This window comes from Lampetra planeri, chromosome 21, assembly GCF_965212315.1.
Source record: "Lampetra planeri chromosome 21, kcLamPlan1.2.h2, whole genome shotgun sequence".
NCBI classification, from domain to species: domain Eukaryota; kingdom Metazoa; phylum Chordata; class Hyperoartia; order Petromyzontiformes; family Petromyzontidae; genus Lampetra; species Lampetra planeri.
The window spans coordinates 1,661,445-1,681,410 of record NC_136127.1 but is presented as its reverse complement, the minus strand read 5'-3'; the positions used below and the strand labels follow the sequence as shown (position 1 = coordinate 1,681,410).

Genomic DNA, 19,966 nt, shown 5'->3' with positions numbered 1-19,966 from the left:
GCAGTTACACAGAATTCCTCTAGAGAGAGGGGGGCCGTGCCAGTGTTTACTCCACAAACAGCAGCCGATGCTTAGAACAGGGCAGCATCTCAACAGGGTGTCATGGCACCACGGATTAATGCCCTACCCTGGACAGGGCCACCCAATCAAAAGCCCCGATTGGTCTGACCCACAAATAATAGAACTCCTTATATCCACGGCTCAATTATCCGTGATTCCTTTTATCCACTGCGGCTGTATGATCCCCAAACTCCGATTATCTGTGGCCATTGATTTCCTATTATCCGTGCTTATCCACGATAATCTACATCCTCTTTTCGATTATTTTTTCACGAGGTAAGTAGATATCGTGTGGCCAATTCATCCCATTTCCCACTACAACTTGTAATGCACTTTGTACGACTCTGCCTGCTCCGACAAGGCACATGTTTGAAGCGCGGTAAAAGGGTGTTCGTGAAGAATAGGATGCGTTCGCTAAATAACTCCTAATACCCGTGGGTTTAACAACTCCTACCGTCTGCTTTTTTTTTGCGGATACGTGAAATCACGTGGCACGAGTGGAATAAAAAAAAACGTCGATCAGTCGGCGGGGACGACCAGCGCGACATGAGACGGCTCCCCTCACCTCGTTCTCGACGTACTTGCGCAGCGTGCGCTTGCGCAGCGCGTTCTGGTGTCGCTTGTAGACGAAGAGCGCCAGCAGCAGCAGGAAGACGGCGAAGAGGCCGCTCACCACACCCGCCGCGATCACCGGCACCTTGTTGCTGCACGCACAGCAACGGCGACACGGGCGCGACCCGAGTCAGCAGCCACGCGAGTAGTCGTCACTCACGCACGGTTCAGATGGCCCTGGTAAATTATTTGCATACGACTCACCCCGGGTGCGGGATACAAGCACGACACTGCTGGCTAAATTATCGGCGATGCCAACCTCTTCAGAGTGCTATTCATTATTTGGAATTGCTGTCGCTGCTGCTGCTGCTTCGTCAGGAGTGGTGCACAAACACAATTAAAATAAACTCAACATTTTCGTCAAAACCACTGTGGCAATAAAAGGAAAAAGTGTATAAAAGGTGACATTTTGAGCAATGGCCCTCCTTCATAGCACGTAAATATAAAAATAAATATGTTGTTTGAAGGCCACAGTGTTATTGACAAACATGTTGAGTTTTTTTTTTATATAAATGCTGATATGATCGTTTAAACAACAAGTGCGTGAATGACGTCACTAAATCATCATTATCACCACGATCCACAGGAAGATAGCCCTAAGTGTCCACTGCACCTTTCGTCACGGGTTTCCACTTTCCTCTGTCTTGTGCCAATATGCTCAAGTAGTGCCACATCTTTCTGGCACCAATCTCTGATGATTTCATTGTTCAGCCATTCTCTGTGAGGTCTTCCTCTCTTTCCTGTTCCTTCCATTTTTCCGAACAACACACTTGTAATTTCCCTGTTGTTGTCCTTCCTACATATGTGTCCAAATGGTGGCAGCTTCCTTCTCACCACTGCCTGCACCATCAGGTCGTCGTCTTCTATGCGCAAACTTTTCTTTACTTCTACGTTGGTCACTCTTTGGGGTCCAGTTTTAGATGCAGCAGTATCCTTCTGTAGCAATATATTTCGAGTGCCAATATCTGGAAATTGTCCATTGCGTGTTTCACGCATTAACGATAACGGTGAGATCCCAACGTTCTACTGCTGTTTCTCCCTCATCTTTATCTGGCTTAATCTCTTCATCTACGAATAATCTTTGCACTCACCCCTGTAGTATGTGCCCACCTACAACACCATGGCTTGCCTGCCTCAGTGGTGGAAGTTCTTCACACACGTTCGCATTTCGCCCATTGTTCTGGCTCCAATTGTCCCAGAAACGTGTCGCGAAAACTCACTCTTTCTTCATTCTCAGTCTCTTCATTTCGACATTCGTGGCACCCCCCCCCCCGATTAACCGAGCCTAGGCTCAGTAAAATCGTGTTGCCATCTAGCAACCACCCGCCCGGTAATCCGATCTTTACAGCCACGCTTGAACAGGTAATTGTGTTAGACGTCTGTGTCACGGCGCAGTGGTTTGTCCACAATTGGCTTATCAGACGCGCAATCATCTGCCCCCCTTCGGGTTTTCAAAGCTGCAATCAACCCCAGAGAGGGGGAATGGGCCTGGCCCCACCACCCTTGCTGCTGCTGTTGGTGCCATTGGCCCCTAGGAGGCACCCTTTGACTGGAGTTACATTACAGAAAACCAAGGGGGCCCATTCGCCACGCAAGGGGGGGGGGGTCGGGCAAAGGCAAAAACCTGCCGGCTTCCGAGCCCGCATGGATGTTGAACTTTCTTTCGCGCACCCCGAAGTAAGCAGCCGTGCTCATCATCGGAGGTGCCGCGGTGTGTGGGGCGGGGAAAGGAGAAGAAGAGAACGGCGACTCTGTAAGGACGACTGACTGCTTCGTGACGTTAATTAGTGAGGACCACCGGCTCTCGTGTTCACGTTGCATCGCGGCTCATGAAATATGTGTTTTGTTGTTGTTTCACCGAATTCGTAAATAAACGGCGATTTTGGTTATTCATAAGGAAGGTTTTTGGGTTAGATCGCGAAAGGGGCCGTCCATAAATGACGTCACACGATTTTGGACGATTTTTTACCCCCCCCCCCTAGTCACACGGCGTCACAAAAAGTCAGACCCCCCCTCAAATATGACGTCACAAAGCTCTGCCCCCCCCAAACAAAAACATGCTTCAAATCGCTTTAAACTATTGTCATTGTAGTGCGTATTTAATGTGGCGTTGCACTCTGATGTTGTAGGAGAAAACATTTAATAAAAAGTATATTTAATTAAGTAGAACGTGTTGTCTACATTTATTTAAAGTTGCGCATTTTGATGTGACGTCACATATTTCTCAACCCCCCCCCCCCCCCACATCGTCACAAATGTCTGACCCCCCCCCATAGGTGCGTGACGTCATTTATGGAGGGCCCCTAAGTATAAATTTGTTGTAACCCTCCACCACCCGACAGAGCGGGCAAGGTTTGTCACGTAAACAACGCGCCCATTTGTTCTGTTTCCGTGACAAACCTTACCGGCTGTGTCGGGTGGTGGAGGGTTACGACACATATATACTGACGCCATCCTACCCAACACCCTTTACTATGAATCTTTTGGTTATTTTCGTTTTGACGACCCCCCCAGCCCTCGCTCTCCACATTCCCAACCTCCTCGTTCCCCTACCCATCGCGGCCTAGTATCTGACCCCAGTAGGGTGCACCTTTACTGGGCAGAAATCTAGGTGATGCCGGGGGGAGGGGGACAAGATATATATATTTTTTCTTAAAGCAAATAAGCCTACAGGCGGTACTCGTGTTCAATCCAATAATCTATCTTGCACCTGCACACCAGCTGATGTCATCGTTCCATCTCCGTGGATGACATCCTGCCAGGCGCTCGCTCTCTCCTTTGGCTGCTACTTCGTGTCGAGATGTTGACCACCTCGCCTGGTACACAGGAGGTCGTGGGTTCGATCCCAACCCTGACGATGCCTGCTGCTGTATATTTTGAGTTTGCCTCGCTCTCCCATCATCATCACAGTGGCGAGGACCCAAAGAATATGAATTCCCGCAGTCACGAAAGCTTTAAGCCAAGATTTAACCGCCTCTACGGGGAGGGTTTCCACACAACTATTAGATCTTTTAACAGACTTCGAGACAAGAAGGCTCATCTGATCGATTCGCTCTTGCTGTAATAGTTTTCTCGCTATATTTGTCCTGCTTCAGCAGTTCGCCTGCTGTATTTTCACCTGAGGACGATTGCTTGTGTTGCGATCGAAACGTCGTGATTTTGTATTATTTTCCTATCTACATGACTTTACCGAAAGACCCAAAGCGTATGCCTTCGGAATGTTTAGACGCGGTGTGAATCGCTGTTACCTGTGCAGGTACGATGGTCCCTTGCAATCTTCTTGAGTGGGCCCAACGCATCTGCTCGAGCACAAGCCCATGACACGCAGACACGTCGTAGAAAAGCACACACAGCAGAGGTTAGTTGGGTGATAGTTTTACGGTAAATAACACACGTTATTAAAATAATTGTTTTAATTAATCAGTCAATTTGGTTCATGTGGGAAGGGCTGGTCTCTCTATGGATATAAGATTATAGAGGGGCCTGCAACCGAAATAACAAGAAGAGCCATTTTCTTCAAATTCGGTAACAAAAAACTGAATATATGAATACAAGTCGGTCCTGAATGAATAACGTTAAAGCGTAAGTTTTGTAACCCCCTGTTTGAAGAACAGCAGACGCTGTTTTAAGAACAGCAGACGCTGCTCTTAAAACAATGATTTGTAATGCGGCATTACAAGTTATTGTTGGGCGTTTTAACGTTCACCGCTTATCTATATAAATAAAGACCTTAATCTGCGTCTCAAAAACCTCTAGGGTGCTTCCTGACAAGGTAGAAAGCTGAACTTTGGTACATAGGTAGCTTTTAAGACACAAACAACAGGAACATTTCTGAAAATCCGAGATTTTTCATTTTAAGGCCTCCAAATCTCCATTTTAAGTGCCCCATAGACATGTTTGTATACGTGTCATTCAAAAACCGTTCAAAATATAACACTGCGGTGTTTTCGTTTGATAGAGTGTTAAACAGCAAATACAATTAAAGCATGAACACATTCTATATTTTATTGTTTTTGAGATATTTAGGATTAAAGTGGCTTTTAACTAAAAAATACGCATTTTATGATGTTTAAATCTGAATAATTCGAAGAAAAAATAGGAGCTTCCCCTCATATAGTATGAATTTCAATCATTTCTGTTCTTCCTAATAAAAAAATAACGGAATATTTCAGTTGAACGGTTTCCGATGGGTACGTATTTAAATATAAGAAGTTTAACCAAGTTGTCAACAATTTTATATTTTTGTGGAAAAATACCAATTTTTGGAGTAGTTGTAAGCGTCTGATCATAGATAAAAAATTGTAAAAAATCAGGTTAATTATTATATTTATTGAGCACTTTTGCCTGGCGAAGACAGGTCTCATGAAAGTCAAAAATTATTATCCACGCCAGATAACTTCTTCCCTTCACTGTTGCCACTCTGCAATAGCTTCCCCCAATCAACCCCTCGTAGCAAATCTCTTAAATGGTCCAGAATGCTGTGGCTGCACGTGCATTGTTACCTGAACCTGTCACCACATTGCCTCGAGATTCATCAAATTCCACTGGCTCCAAATTGAATCCTCCATGGACCTGGCACTTCTCATCTCATATTCGTTGTCCTTCCCCCGCACCTACAATTAGCATGGTTAGCTACGTACGGTGCGAAAGAAGTTCGTCCTACATCTCATGCTACTCCCTACCCTGTGCCCTTTATTTCAAGAACCAAGGCCTTCGATCAATGGGTTAAGACCTTCCTATTTATCTCAGCCTACATCTCTCTCTAAAGATCCAGCGTCTTCATCCTCATCTACACCTTGGTTGCAAGGACTTGAACTAATACATCACTTTCCTTTGAGTGAAATGCCTCTTCATAGTCTACAAAGGCTACGTGGAATTGTATTTGATATGAATGTTGCTCTTCCGCTACATGTGTGGTCGATGGTGGCAAACATTCCCTAAACACAGCTTGCTGGCTTCATTGATTGCCCATTATTCCACGGATGTAAATTTGACAGAAGGCTAATGGGTCTTTACTTTTTACGCCTGGTCATTTTTAATCAACTTTCTGTTCCCAGTTCATTGATAACATCCAAAGTTGTTCCATCTGGTTTGGAAGTTGTCCTTTTGTTATACTGCAAAGGACAGTTTACTTGTGCCGGTGTGGTACTTTATCTTCTTAATCTGATCAATTGTTCTGATCGAAGCGAATCCGCCTCATCAGCCGACTGAAACTCGATTTCTCACAAAGCCTGCTTTCCTGAATGTTGACTGCGCATGAGAGCGCTGCGATATGAAGTAATTCTGCACTGGGCTACGGAACGTGTATCTCTACATTTGGAGCCGTGAGCGTGAGTGTCCTACGTGGACGGCCAAGGAACCGCCGAGGCTCCGTCCGAGCGCGCGTCCACTGCTCACCCTTGCGTGCAGTTGTAATGGCACGGGTGGCAGACGCCGTCCTCGTCCGGGTATTTGTAGATGAGCTCGCCCGACTCCCCTGGGACTCCCTCCGGGCAAAATCCCACGCAGTGAGGGCCCTCCCTGTAGTGCCGGCACCGCGTGCAATTGTCTGGGCCCTGCCAGGGTTCGGCGGAGCGGGGGAAAGTGGCGGCGGCGGGGTTGGGAGGAGGTCGGGATTCGGGATCGGGGTTCGGGTAAATCGAGGAGAGGGCAGTTTGGGGTGGCGAGGGTAGAAAGCGGGGGGGGGGGGGGTCGTTTAGTGTGTGGAGAGATGACACGGAGGCAAGACAATAATGGGGGGAGGGGTAAAAGAGTTTTATGGGAGGGATTCATCCATGCGATGCCGTAAACGGTAGGGTGGTGTGCATTGGAAGGGGCATTAACAAGGCAAGTAGGAAAAATACAGCGACGTGTTCAAGAGAAGAGAGAAGGGGCGTGGTGTGAGAACAAACAAGAACATCAGAGACCAAGCACTGGAATGATCTAGCGCTCGGGTGTTCAAACATGCTCTATGTGTTTTTGTATCTTCAAAGCCAACACCATCTGGATAAAACAGGACACCCGATGTACAAAAACACTCAGAATAAACCTCTCGTCACTGACTGTATGTCCTGCGCTGCGGCTATATCGTTCAATCAAACACTGTTGTGTCTGTACGCAAACATTTACAATAAGTGTTAGAATTTGTATTCATACATTTTATCAAAGTGAGCTCCTCCAACATCAAAAAGTTGTACAAACACGTTTAATTGTATATCGCCCTTGGATTGCAATTACACGTGACCTTACTTTCACACTACCTTGGTAACTGAGATGTTGTTCTCTTGTTTAATGTTCACGTCTAAATTTAACAACGCAAAAAGATGTTCTGTTAGACGGCAGGAAGGCATGACTTCCATCATGCCATACATGCATGTCACGTGACTACCACACAGCATGTACAATAGTCACATCAAAGAGATGTCCTGCTTAAATGAGCATTCAGGCATTTGTGATCATCTCCTATTCACATCCCTGAGCCAGTGGCAGAGATTCCCCATTCCTATGGCGGGCCTAAGTATATCCATCGGATCATCACTGTTGACTTCCCACGAAGTGGTGACTCATTTAATCAATCCCGGAGGGATGATGGGCTGAGTCAACCCCCAACGACGATTTTAACCTTCTGATTGATTTGCTGTTTGGTTTCAGTCGTGCGAGTAAAATGCCCATGAGATATTTGCGCCCTCCACCAAGCGACACAGCCAAACAAATATAGTCGTCACCTGCTTGTTGTTTGTCAGCGAACTGGTATGTTGAAAAAACAAGCAAAATTGTCGAATCTCCCTCGCTTTTGACAACTTCATTTGTTTGGTTGTGTCAGGTGATGGAGAGTGCACAGCTTTAATCGGCATTATCCCCACACTACCTGTCCCAAAACACGAAATACGAATCATCATATCGGCCGTTAAAGCATACGCACGTAATGGACCTTGCCGATGGTGAGCCGCTCGCTCTTGAGCCACATGGCCGTACACCGCCCTCAGCCCCGACCCGTGTCCACCTCTGCGTGTTACGCAAGTGCGAGCATAGCTAATGATTACAGCTGTGATGTCCAACCCTGCCCCCCCCCCGAAAGAGATACTGCACCTTACTGAGGCTTTTTGATCTGCTCATGAATAAATCGTGTGACTTGTTACATTATACGAGTTATATGTTTTGGTGGTGCAGGGTGCAGTGACTAATGCGATGCCGAACCCATTTGCTCCCAGTGTCATAATGAGCGATCTCATCATTCACTTTGAGGCAAACGTCTACCGCCGCCTTAGTTTCACATCGCGCAAGCCTCGCGCAAGAGTCAGCATTATTGATCGACCTTAAATGTAATAATGTACGGGTTCAAGCGTCGTGGTCGACCACTGCGTTCTGCGAACTTGAACCTCCGCACGATTGCTGTGTGCATGTAGAGTTACTAAGTAGCTCGTGCGCATGCGGCATACGTAGCGTGTGACGATCGCTCGTGCAGTCAATCGTAGCTACAGGTCGTTGCAGCGTGTTCCTGGACACTTTAAAAACACATCCATAATATTTAACAACAACAAAATAAAAAAAATGACATGCTGGGAAAAAGGGCCATTGTCCAAAATGTCACTTGTTTTTTTACGTACTGATATATTATTTTGTTTATAGTGCTTGTGCACCAAAGCAACAGCAGCAACATCAACAAATAATCCGTTCCGTATGATGTAGCTTTGTCCTATATTTCTCCATGGTCAAAGCTGCTTGTCTGGGATGGGTAAATATTTCCCCTCGGCTTCTGAAACGAATTCCGTGTTTTTTTTATTACTCTGTGCATTTGGCACTCGTGAAAATCAGCCTGTCTCACTCTGCTACCCTGGTCTCTGAATACAATACAGCTATAGAATTATTATTATTACCACGACATTTGTTTGTCCAGAGAAGCCTCACTCAGTCTCAATACTGTATTCTGGCAATTTTTTGCAGAAGGGCGGCAATGTTGCTGCTACGCGTAATCCCTGTTGGGCAATTTGCGGGGACATTTTCAGCACATTGCAATGTATCGAGAGTACCAGGTAATACTCTTTGGTTCTTTCGGTAAAGTCACGTAGAAACAAAATAAATAAAATAATAGAATACGACGTTTCGATTGCAACACAAGCAATCGTCATCAGGTAGAACTATATTTTAGAGAGAGACAAAACACAGACACGGAGACACACATGCTTGTGTGTCTGTCTGTGTGTCTCCGTGTCTGTGTTTTGTCTCTCTCTCAAATTTAGTTCTACTTGGTGACGACTACATGTGTTGCAATCAAATCGTCGTATTCTGTTACTTTATTTATTTTCTTTCTACTTGACTACCGAAAGAACCAAAGAGTAATTCCTGCAGTCACGAAAGCTTCAAATCAAGTTAGTACCAGGTACATTTTAACTATGGGACAAAACCATAGAATCCCTGCAGAAACCCATGCATAGGAAGGAGGAGAACGTACAAGGGGTCCCATGATGTAGAACGGACAAACACAAAAGGCACCAGTGGGGAGTCGAACCCGGGAATTTTCCTGCTGTGAGGCTCATATGCTACCACGACGCCACCCTTACGCCAAGAAACAGTGTAAAAACAAACCTCAATGTTACAGTCATGCTATTTTCTTTCTGATGCCATTGTGGGCAGAAGGGTTTCCGATAGAAGAGAGCTCTAGAAGGGGTGGGGCACGTCCGGCCCGCGGGCTGTACAAGGCCCACGAAATCATTTGGTCTGACCCTGCCAAGGCAACCGCAGGCGGGACTCGAAATTCAATAAATCTAGGAGCAACCTGGAAAAGTAGTTGCGAGTAGCAACATCATCAATACCAGCTAACATCACACGCCTCACCAAAGAGAAGCAGTTCCAGCCATCGCATTCGGTGAGTTAATTAATGTTTGACCAAATATAACAGGCACATTTTTAAGTGTTTGGTCTACCCTTCCATGCTGGCCAGACTCAGAGGTAACTCTGTCATCATCCTCTGTGGCCTGTCGTCTGTAACACAACGGGTTGCACTCCTGTGTGAGAGATACAAATGGATGCTTGGGGTCATCACGTGAGGCTGGTAGCCCACAGGGTGAATGACGACACATTGTTTGAGAAATACATCTTAAAATCCCTCCTATTTGTCATAAGCTCATACACAAATAACGTTATCCAACGCGACCAAATAATCCACCGATTCCCCCAAAACAGTCAAGACTATTTGGGTGATTGAGGGGAAGATTTCCAATGCAGCACAGCTGTGATTTAAGTCTTCAGATCTTTCATGAAGTGAAAATGGGATGGCGCACAGTGGGAAAAAAAATCGCCAAAAATAAAACGCAGGAACCCGGTGCGTGACGGAGTGGAGGTGGGGGGGCACGGATTCCTATGATCGGAACGGGCCGCAATTGCAGTGACCATGAATAAATTACGATTGAACTTTCACCTCTGTTCTCTCTTTCCGTGCATTTTGTGGCCTATCGGAGCGACCGTGGCCACCCTGGGGAAGGAATGTGGAATGCCCACCGGTGGATGTGCGTTCGAACAGCGATGACCAATGAAAGCCAGAAGTGATTTCCTGCTCAGATTTGCAATGAGGCATTGGTGCTCACCACCTTTTCACGTGCCTGAGCCAAGTGGCGGAAATTCCACATTCCTATATCGGGGGCGAGCCTATTCAAAGGACAACCACTGTTGACATTCCTCCACAAAGTGGTCACCATTTTACCAACCTCAGAGAGATGATGGGCTGAGTTAACCCCCAAACGGGTTTTTTTCAACCTTCCAATTGCGAGTTGCATGCTCTACCGCATGCAGAGCGGCACATCCGAGCGATGGATGAGCAGTAGCCCACCCTCATTTAGGCACTTTAACCACGTGACTGTAACAATATATACAGGTCAATAAACGATGACAAGAAAACATACTGTATGTCACCAGGTAAGGCCCACTGAGCTATACAGCTCTTTTCCAGAAACGACCTGGCTATCACAAATGATTGCTCAATTAAGTGGTTTATCATTATGTGGGAATTTATCGTAGCCAAATACTTGAAACGCATGGTGATGATTCTAAATGTGGAGGGAAAAACCGGAGGGCCTGGATAAAAACCCACAGCACCACGGGGAGAGAGACACGCGCAAACTCCAAATAGGAAGCAGGCGATCCACTTCTGGATCAGGTACTTCCCACACCATGTAGGTCTCGTGCGCTACTCAGCCACGCGGGTGAGTGCAGCAGGCTTTCTTGGAAGGTGGTAAGAACAGACATAGGTACATAGACTTACACAATACCTGTCAAATATTTCTTTAAAGAAATAAATCTATCTAATGTGAGACTGTCTGGCACTGTAACTTCGTGTTTTTATATATGAATTACACCGCCGTGGCTGACGTAAATGCTTTTAAAATAAGCTCGGTTGCACCTAAATGAAGAAAAACCAGTCTCGCACATTTAAGGGCTCAATCCCCTAATACCGCGGCCGACACAATTGACTGGCACATGTGGAACGGACAGTGAAGTCGAGCGACTGCTTGCAAGCGGCTGGGCCAGGGAACGAGCAGGCAACAAACTCTGAGCCCCCTTAAAGCCACCCACAACAATTGACACACCAATCGGGGTGGGCAAAAAAAAAAACACCATTTTCAGTTCTCTGTATACCCACTGCTAAATAGATCACTTTCACAGCCAGTGGGGAACTGCGCTGGCTCTGTGGTGGCCACGCTTCTGCTACTCAAGCCGCGTCCCCACGACAACCAGATGAGGCCTAGCGAAGCTCAGACCCTTGGGCCCCTAGGGCTCTGCTTCTCAACCCGAGCCATACACTTAAGGCCAGTTCTAGGGTTGTCACCTGCCCGGGTTTTATCCAGACAGGTCCAGGAATTGGCCATCTGTGTTCGGGCGTCAGGAATTGATTCGTACCGAGATCTGCTACCGGTAATGAGTTTAACTTATTTTACAGTACACTGCACAGTTTCGATAGACATAGGCTGACTGAGAAATTTGTCCGGGTTAGGTCTACGGTGGAAAAGGTGCCATGCTCGGCCAGGTATTTCACACCTGATGATGATTGCTTGTGTTGCAGTCGAAACGTCGTGAGAATTTTTATTGTTTTATATTTATATTATTTTATTATTTCCCTTCTACGTGACTTTACCGAAAGAACCAAGAATATGAATCCCTGCAGTCACGAAAGCTTTAAATCAAAATTCACAACCAGTAATCGATTCACAACCAACGTCTTAAATTTATGGAATTTACTGCCCTATATTGAATAAACCAAGCCAGAAAAAAGATTCTCCCTCAGCTGCATCATGTGTATTTAGGCACTGTGGTTTGGATTAAAAAAAATAGCATGTGTACCACACCTGGTGCGATTGACTGCCAATTTTGAGTGTCAAAAAAGGCGAGGGTGGGATTATTCTAAAGCAACGTTTCAGCTCTCATTTTCAACATTCCACGCTTCCATCTCCTCCCTCACCTGAGAACCATCAGCCCAAAAAAAACTGGCACGCAATGTTTTGGAACAGTTTTTACATTCTGGGTCTCATCAGCTTGTTGTCGAAACCGGTCGAGCGTTTGCTTCCCTGAGGCAACCTATTATCCAACACCTTTCTAAAAAAAATGTGAAATATTAAGACCAACCTATGCAAATACGAGTTTGTTCCCTATGCAAAAAAAATTTCTTAGCCCCACAGACGGCTCACAGGCAGCGCGCGATCTCTTACACGCACAAAGCCACGTCTTTCATTTTCGAGAACGGTGATTCTCAACTTTGTTCACTCCACGGTGCAGTGACTTGCCGGCTCCCCCGATCTCCACGGCACACACCGTTTGCCCGACTGCGCATTCTTGACCAAGAGAGTTTATCAGAATCGGAATCAGATTATTTATCCTGGAGGAATCCGATGAGCTATAAAGCTTTTTTCACAGATGTTCAGTCGGGGCGGGTCAGAAAGTTACAACAAACAAGACGAAAACATCATAGGAATGTGTAAAGTATAGGAAAGGTAAGCAAAACACTCAAATGTGTCGACATAGCCATGTTTATTTTACTAGGTAAAGCCCACTGAGCTATTCGCTTATTTTACAGAAACGACCTGGCCACAAATGATAGCACAACGACGTGGCTTATCACGTGGACATTTATAGGGCTGGGAACTGACGGGCGTCTGCTGACGGACTACGTTGGGACCAACAGAGAGGGGAGGGCGGGTGGTGAGGTGAGGTCTGGATCAGCCATTGGATGTCATGGAGGAGGAGGAGGGTTCGTCTGTCCCAGCTTTAAACAGTGACGCTCTCTCCTTTCCTATGACCCCGAAATTACTGCGACACACCTGGCCTTTAACCCTGGCAAAGTGCGAGGTGTGAGCAGTGTCTTGGACGACAACATGGGAAAAACGGCCTACAGGCGGGTCCACAGCGAAGCGGGTGAACTGAATGCCATTGGGTTGCGTGCAACTGAATCGCTGACGTGGATGTCTCTGCAAGCACAGCTAGGGCTCCACCTGTTCCCTCTTGTATGGGATGGTGTTGGCCCCCCTCGCGTGTGTGGGCTTTCTCTGGGTGCTCCGGTTTGCTCCCGCAGGTAAACATTCGTTCATTGGCTAATAACATATTTAAATATATAGAGAGGACCTCAGACCCTGGGGGGAGGGGAGGGGGGAATTGGCACCGGCTCACTGCCTGGCTGCCTTCCTGCTCGTCTGTGGTTCCCCGTGCCACTGCGTTGTTTTCGCTCTCCCTTCCAGAGTAAGCAAACACTGTACAGGCACATTACGAGTTGAAATTATGATGAATTATTAAGTTGCGCAATTTCAAGAGCAATTTGGGTTGCGCAACTGATAACCTAGGTGTGAGCCCGGCCTCGCACACATCAATAACCTGAGCACCATTTTATGCAAGTCAACAATGCTACACATACTATGCCTAGACCGGGCCTTGCAGCGGGAATGCTGGATTTCACCTTTCCCATGCTTGACCAGGCAACGTGGTGTCCCATCTCGTGTTCCAGAGCAAGGGAACGCGAGATACTCTAGCAAGAGGACAGCAAGAGACTGTGGTCGCAATCTCCCTTAAAGGAAACAATTTCCCCAGATGTGTTTATTCCAATTGATTCCTCTTGATTTAATAATCGCTCTGGTGGCCCCTCGCTGCTGCAGCCACAGAAACCGCGTGCAGTGAACACTTCTGGCTGCTAAAAGCCCCAGAGTACCGAATCATTTTGCGAACGGCCTTAATAGGCAAATTCAACAATAAAAATCTAACTGGCATGCAGAATAATTGCCGCCGTATGTATGAAAATAATTAATTTAGTAAATGTTTCACTGTGAAATAAATTAACTGGAAATCGTTGTGAGTACATAACCCACTATCCGGGGCTAATAACGCATGGCTCAGAGGGGCTGCTCTCAAGGGCAAATGTCAATCGCTCCAATAAAGTTTTCCTTGGTTATTTAAAATCAGATTGAGTGGCACCGTCGGTGGAGTGCTTTACTGCTCACAATGGGAAGATCTCGTCATCTCCCTTCCAGCATCAATACAACTGAGTTCCAAATATGAAAAGTCAACAATGATCCCATCACGCATGCAATGGCCCCTCATCAGGGCCGTATTACCCAATAGGCACAGTAGGCACGGTGGTTGGCACAGTAGGCATTGTGCCTAGGGCCCAAGCAAAACTAAAGGGTTTATGAAAGAAATACGGCCATGCTTTATTCTTTGTTCGTATATTAAAACAAGTAACTGAGATATCTTCTTGAATAAATATATTTTGCATAGCAAGGATAGCCACAGTGTAGATATAAAGAGGCAGAGCCACGTGAATCGTTTTCTTTTTTTCAAAAAGGTGAGAGAAATTAACACCGGAGATTAACTTGTCGAGATGTTTTCATTCCAAAATTACCAAGAACATCTTCAAATGGTGTTTATCGCAAAAATCTCATTCTCAATAGAGAGTAGTGAGAGGGAAAACAATGCGTTGTTATCCTTTGGTTGATCGGAGACAGGTTTTTTTTCATCAGCTTTAGCGAGTGACAGCGGCAGTAGTAACATGGGGCAGCGGTAGGAACCGTACAGAGTTATCACTGAAGGTCTACGAAACAGAAGTGCCTAGGGCCTTACAAGAACCTTAATCCGGCCCTGCCCCTCATAATGATGGTGTCTTGTAGGCGAGGGTCATGGTTCACACTGATATTGTGTTGTTTAGTTTCAGGTTGAGAACTCAAGAGACCAGGATCGTCTCAATTGCAAGAGTGACCTGGGTCACAGTCGCGTGTGTGTGAGAGACACTGGACTGTGGAAGAGGCCTCAAGATCCCTGTCAGGGGTACAGCAAATAGGTTTCTGCTTATTCTCCACACCGAGTCATATATGTGTAGTTCCTCCGAGCACTCTGCCATCCTGCACCGTGTGAAAATAGAGGCCCTGCAAGGAGGAGAGGTTTTGGTGCGTGGCGGCTTACCGGGCCGTGGCAGGTGAGGCTGCCGTTGATGAGCATGCATTCGGTGTGGCACGCGATGCACAGAGCGCCACTCACAAACTCACGCTCGTCCCTGCAGCGTCACACGGGAGAGACGCATCAACACGCACACACAAAGACAAGACAATGACAAAGATCTCCCCCTGCATAGCCCTTAACAAATTGTTGGCACAAGTGCTGTTCGTGAACACCCGTGAAGGCCGGCACGGCACACAATAGGGTGGGTGGCCAGACCACGACTGGCCACCTTTGTCTTCCCAGTGCCCATGTTTTACACACCGTGCCAGGTACTCATTTGAGGCTGAGTCCACCTAGGGGAGGCCCAGGACCGGTTCAGATGATCGTCACTGGTGTTGGCCGCGAGTGGGAAACAAATCCGAGTTGCCAGGTTTGTAGTGCAGCGTGCTAACCGCTACACGACCGCTCCCCACATGCAGGCATACATGCAGATGCAACCAAGTAGGCCTACACGGCTCCATGAACAAGAACTCAAATGTGGCTTAAAGCTTTCGTGACTGCAGGAATTCATATTATTTGGGTCTTTCGGTAAAGTCACATAGATAGGTTGAAAGAATGATCAGCACGAGAATAAAAGAACATCAGAGAAATATTAAATTCTCCCACATGCAATTGTCAGCAGTAGCAGAACACGCGTGCCAACAAGGGCCCTCAATTGATTTTGATAATGTTGAAGTTTTGTGCAAAACTAGCTACCACTGGCCAAGACTAATTAGATAATCTATCGAAATTGAAAGAAATCAAAATAACTTTAACGTTCAGATAGCTACCGTCTTAGTGCTGCATGGAAGCGAATCATCAAGTAATACATTATTTAAATGCATGCCTACTAGGGGCAGCGTACTTCAATAGGGATTACCGTTGGTGGGGCTATTTTAATAAACACAATAGACAGGAAGGACAAGTTCAAAGGACTCGCATAATGCACACGCATAATGTATGATGCCTCAGTAACCCCCCCCCCCCCATCATTGTTCAAGAGTGCAGAAGGGTGGTCACCACATCTACGCCTCTATATAAGGAACGAAACAGTAAGACTTCTCCACAAATCTGGCTGTCGCCTGATGAAGCTAATTGTAATTACTGGCGAAACGTCGTACTCAGACTGTGAATGTTGTGACTTGGCTCTGTACTAGTGATGAATTGGCACGTTCTGTTTACGTGACAACCCTTACTAGTTGGCTGTGTTGGGTGGTGGCGGGTTTCAGCGACACATTTATATATTTATGCGATCTAACCCAAACAAACCTCTATGATGGATCCTTGATTTTTTTATTAATCAAGGCTTAGTTGGGTACTGATAAATTGAAGACGTATGATGCCAAATTGAGGAATCGTTGTTGAGCACAGATACGTTTCCAACGCTCTACAGGCAAGGCTTGGTGGCTCCCATAGACCGATTCAGTGCTCATCCCCTGTCTGCAGCCTTGAGCCAGTGGTGCAAATATCACATCCCTAAGGTGGGGGCGACTCCATACAAAGGGCAAGTGTCATTGACTTGAGGGGCGCCGCGGTGACGAGATGTTAACTACCTCGCCTGGTTTACAGGAGGTGGTGGAATCAACGTGCGTTCATGGTATTTGGCTGCGATACATTTCCACGTGATGAACCACTTTGTTGAGCTATCATTTGTGCCCAGTACGCTTCTATAAAGGAGCCACATAGCTCAATGGGACGTTCCTGGTAAAATAAAAATAGTTTCGTTTATACAGTGTTCTCCTATAACTCGTGTTTTCATAACACGAATTGGATATAATGCGACGAATGTATCAGGGAACAATTTTTTTTGTTAAAAACTATTTATTTTATTTTATTTTTAAAAAAATTGTTCCCTGATGCACATTGGATACAACGTGATTGAGCGAAGAAAACTACATCGTGCCAGTAGGAATAAGCGGTCGTACGGCTGCCTCGGCGTAGCATCACACAAGACGGGATGCTGCTGAATGCTTCTAGATGCTACCCACGTGCCTCAGTCTTTGTTCAGCCTGCGTACGCATTTCACATATTTTATACGATTTATTATAACGCGATTTTTCCATAATGCGGTGTTCTTCAGGAAGGCAAATACGGTACCGCGTTCTAGCAGAACAGACCGTAGTTTAGTTTATCGACTTGCCCACAAAGAGGGCACTCGTTTTCATCATCGCTGGAGGGTTGATGGGCTGAGTCAACCCACCAACCGGGATTTGAACTCGCAGCCTTGCGACCGCGAGGCCCCTCGCTCGCACCACTGAGCCAACCGGCCAGTCTCCCCTCGCGACCTTACCCGTCGAGCACGCTGCAGGACTCAACGCACGTCTTCCCACGCTTGTGGAACTTGCAGCTGAGGCACTGCATGGGCCCGGGGCCCCAGCAGCCCTCTGCCGAGCACAGGGCGTCGCAGACGTAGCCCTCTTTGCCTGGCCGGTCACACGCACAGCAGTGGCGTCCATTGCTCTTTGTACAAAATAACAACAAGAATGGTTTATCCATCATAGAGGTTTCGTTTTTTGGGGGGTTAGATCGCGTAATTATAAATGTTTCATATTTAAGGCCAAAACAGGAGGAATTCTCCACAATTCTGGCTGTCACCTGATGATGCTGGTTGCAATTACCAGCGAAACGTTACGGTACTCCAACACACCGGTGTGCTGAACTTGTATCTAACCGACACATTTCATTTACGTGACAAACCATACTAATTGGCTGTGTCGGGTGGTGGCGGGTTTAGCGGCACATTTATATTTACGCGATCTAACCGAAGAAAAAAACCTCTATTATGGATAATAATAATAATAATAAGACAGCAATTGTAAAATGGCCCCGGTTTCTCGTTCACTGCTGTCATGTGAATGATTAATCATCGCAATTAGACAACAATGCAAACCTCTCTCCACTACCACTTTGTGTTTCATTAATTAAAATATTTCACCGAAAACAAAAAAAAAATCCCTCGAGATGAAACATCTCGTTTGAACGGCGTGTCCAGGCTATCAACCAAGGAATTCGGCCGTAGCTCAAGCCTCTGATTCACGCAATGTACTCAACATTGAACTTCCCTGAGCCTCGTCGTGAACTATTTTACCCACTGTCTACCCACTGCCATGTGCACTATCAACACCCCTTCCTCTTACTATGGTGCAACTGACCCATCTCGACCTGCACGCGGACTGATGTCACCCTGCTCCATCTCGACGGTTGGTCTTATTTTCCTCGTCTCCTTTGGCTGTCACTTTGGCTGTCACTCTACAATCGTGTTTTGGTACCGTTTGTTGTTGTAGCGTTCTTACCCGCCCATACTGGACATCTGTGAACAAGAGCTTATAGTCACGTAGAAGGGAAGTACCGAAAGAACCAAGAAGATGAATCCCTGCAGTCACAAAAGCTTTAAATCGAAAAGAGCTTATAGCTCATCGGATTCCTCCAGTATGAATACATATTCTGATTCCAATAAAAATGGAATATGCCAAACATCCCTTTGCAAGGAGTCTTGAGATTCAATTAAGCTTTTCTGGATAAAATAAAATAAATAAAAATGCAATTTGACCACGACTTATCTACCAAGGCATCGCTAATATTCCGTAGTTATTCACGACCATTGTCATGGCCATCCTTAAATGTGTAATTTGTAATATACCATTCACTACATACACACTGCCGTATTGTGCTTCAACTACACAAAAAACCCGAAACCAGCGTGTTTACAACTCTGCCTCGAACGTTTATAGGCTCCCCATTCCCTCACGGCATCATTGGCCAGACATTCCGTGCGACGGGTGCACGAGAGGAATTCACGGAGATGGTCCAATGCGGCAAAACGCCCGAAGCGAGCGGTGCTTAATCAATAACTCGGTGAGGTCGCTGCAGACCACGGCATGCGTGAAGGAAAATAACCAATCGGTGAACGGCATCTTTTATCAGCTGTGCTGTTGCTTTCAAATAGAACGCTGGAGGCGGCCGAAAAACAGGTCACCACATTGTACACAAACCACCAGATTGCCAAAAATGCAGATTATAAGCTCATGAAACTCTGCTGATGAGCCTTAAAATGTCAAAACTGGTCCCGAGGATGTATGGGTTTTGACAGAAGGAAACAATGGCGAGATGTGATTACATCAACAGCATTGACCATGGTCAGTGGTGGATCCTCAGGGTGGAGTGGGGGGGGGAGCATGGGGGGAAAAGCCCCCCGCCTTGAGACCCCTAAAGTTGGTATTTTATTGATATTCACCACAGGAAATCAATGGAATGCTACACCACCTTTGCCAGTACCAAAATATGAGAATAGGAATGGAATGGAATGAGACGAGGCTCAAAAGAAAGCCGTCTCTGGTGTGGACCAATCAGTTTCAAGGACAATGCATAGATTATCAGAGTGTGTGTTTTGTTTGCATTTTGACCACAAGTATTGTGGTTAATGCAGACATGATTCCTTGTAAAAAGGTTTCAGTTTTGGTACTGGAAAGGGAGGTCTAATGATGTGGAATGGAAAGTTTTGTATTATAATTGTAGAGCCCAATGAGAAAGTGCTGGGACTGCCCCTTCCCCCTTCCTTGGGAAGTTTCTAGATCAGCCTCTGGCCACCGTGACCCCGTGACCCTCCAGCTGCGGGGGCTGCACTCACTGCAGTTGTCTTGGGGGGGGTCGTAGAGCAGGCGCGGGCGACTTGACCTCAGCAGGCGGGTCCAGTTGACCGTGTCGTGGAAGCAGAGGTTTCTGTTCCGTCGAATGTAAATGCCGCCCTCGCTGATCTCCTCCAGAGACTGGAAGCTCAGCGATGTTATGTGCGGCAGGTTGGACACCAGGAAGGAATAGCCGCTGATAAAAAAACAACAACTAAAATATAAAATACAGTTGCGATAAA

At 46.4% G+C, this 19,966-nt stretch overlaps 1 protein-coding gene across 1 annotated transcript in view; it reads right to left on the bottom strand.

Annotated features, from left to right (window-relative positions):
• ERBB4 (erb-b2 receptor tyrosine kinase 4) overlaps positions 1-19,966 on the bottom strand; it is a 119,923-nt gene that overhangs the window by 24,650 nt on the left and 75,307 nt on the right. The window contains exons 12-17 of the mRNA XM_078603712.1: positions 19,727-19,920; positions 17,390-17,522; positions 15,085-15,175; positions 6,070-6,227; positions 3,921-3,971; positions 626-764 (exon numbers count right to left, since the gene is read on the bottom strand). Of these exons, the coding sequence (XP_078459838.1) occupies positions 626-764; positions 3,921-3,971; positions 6,070-6,227; positions 15,085-15,175; positions 17,390-17,522; positions 19,727-19,920 (766 nt within the window). The remainder of the gene's footprint in view (positions 1-625; positions 765-3,920; positions 3,972-6,069; positions 6,228-15,084; positions 15,176-17,389; positions 17,523-19,726; positions 19,921-19,966) is intronic.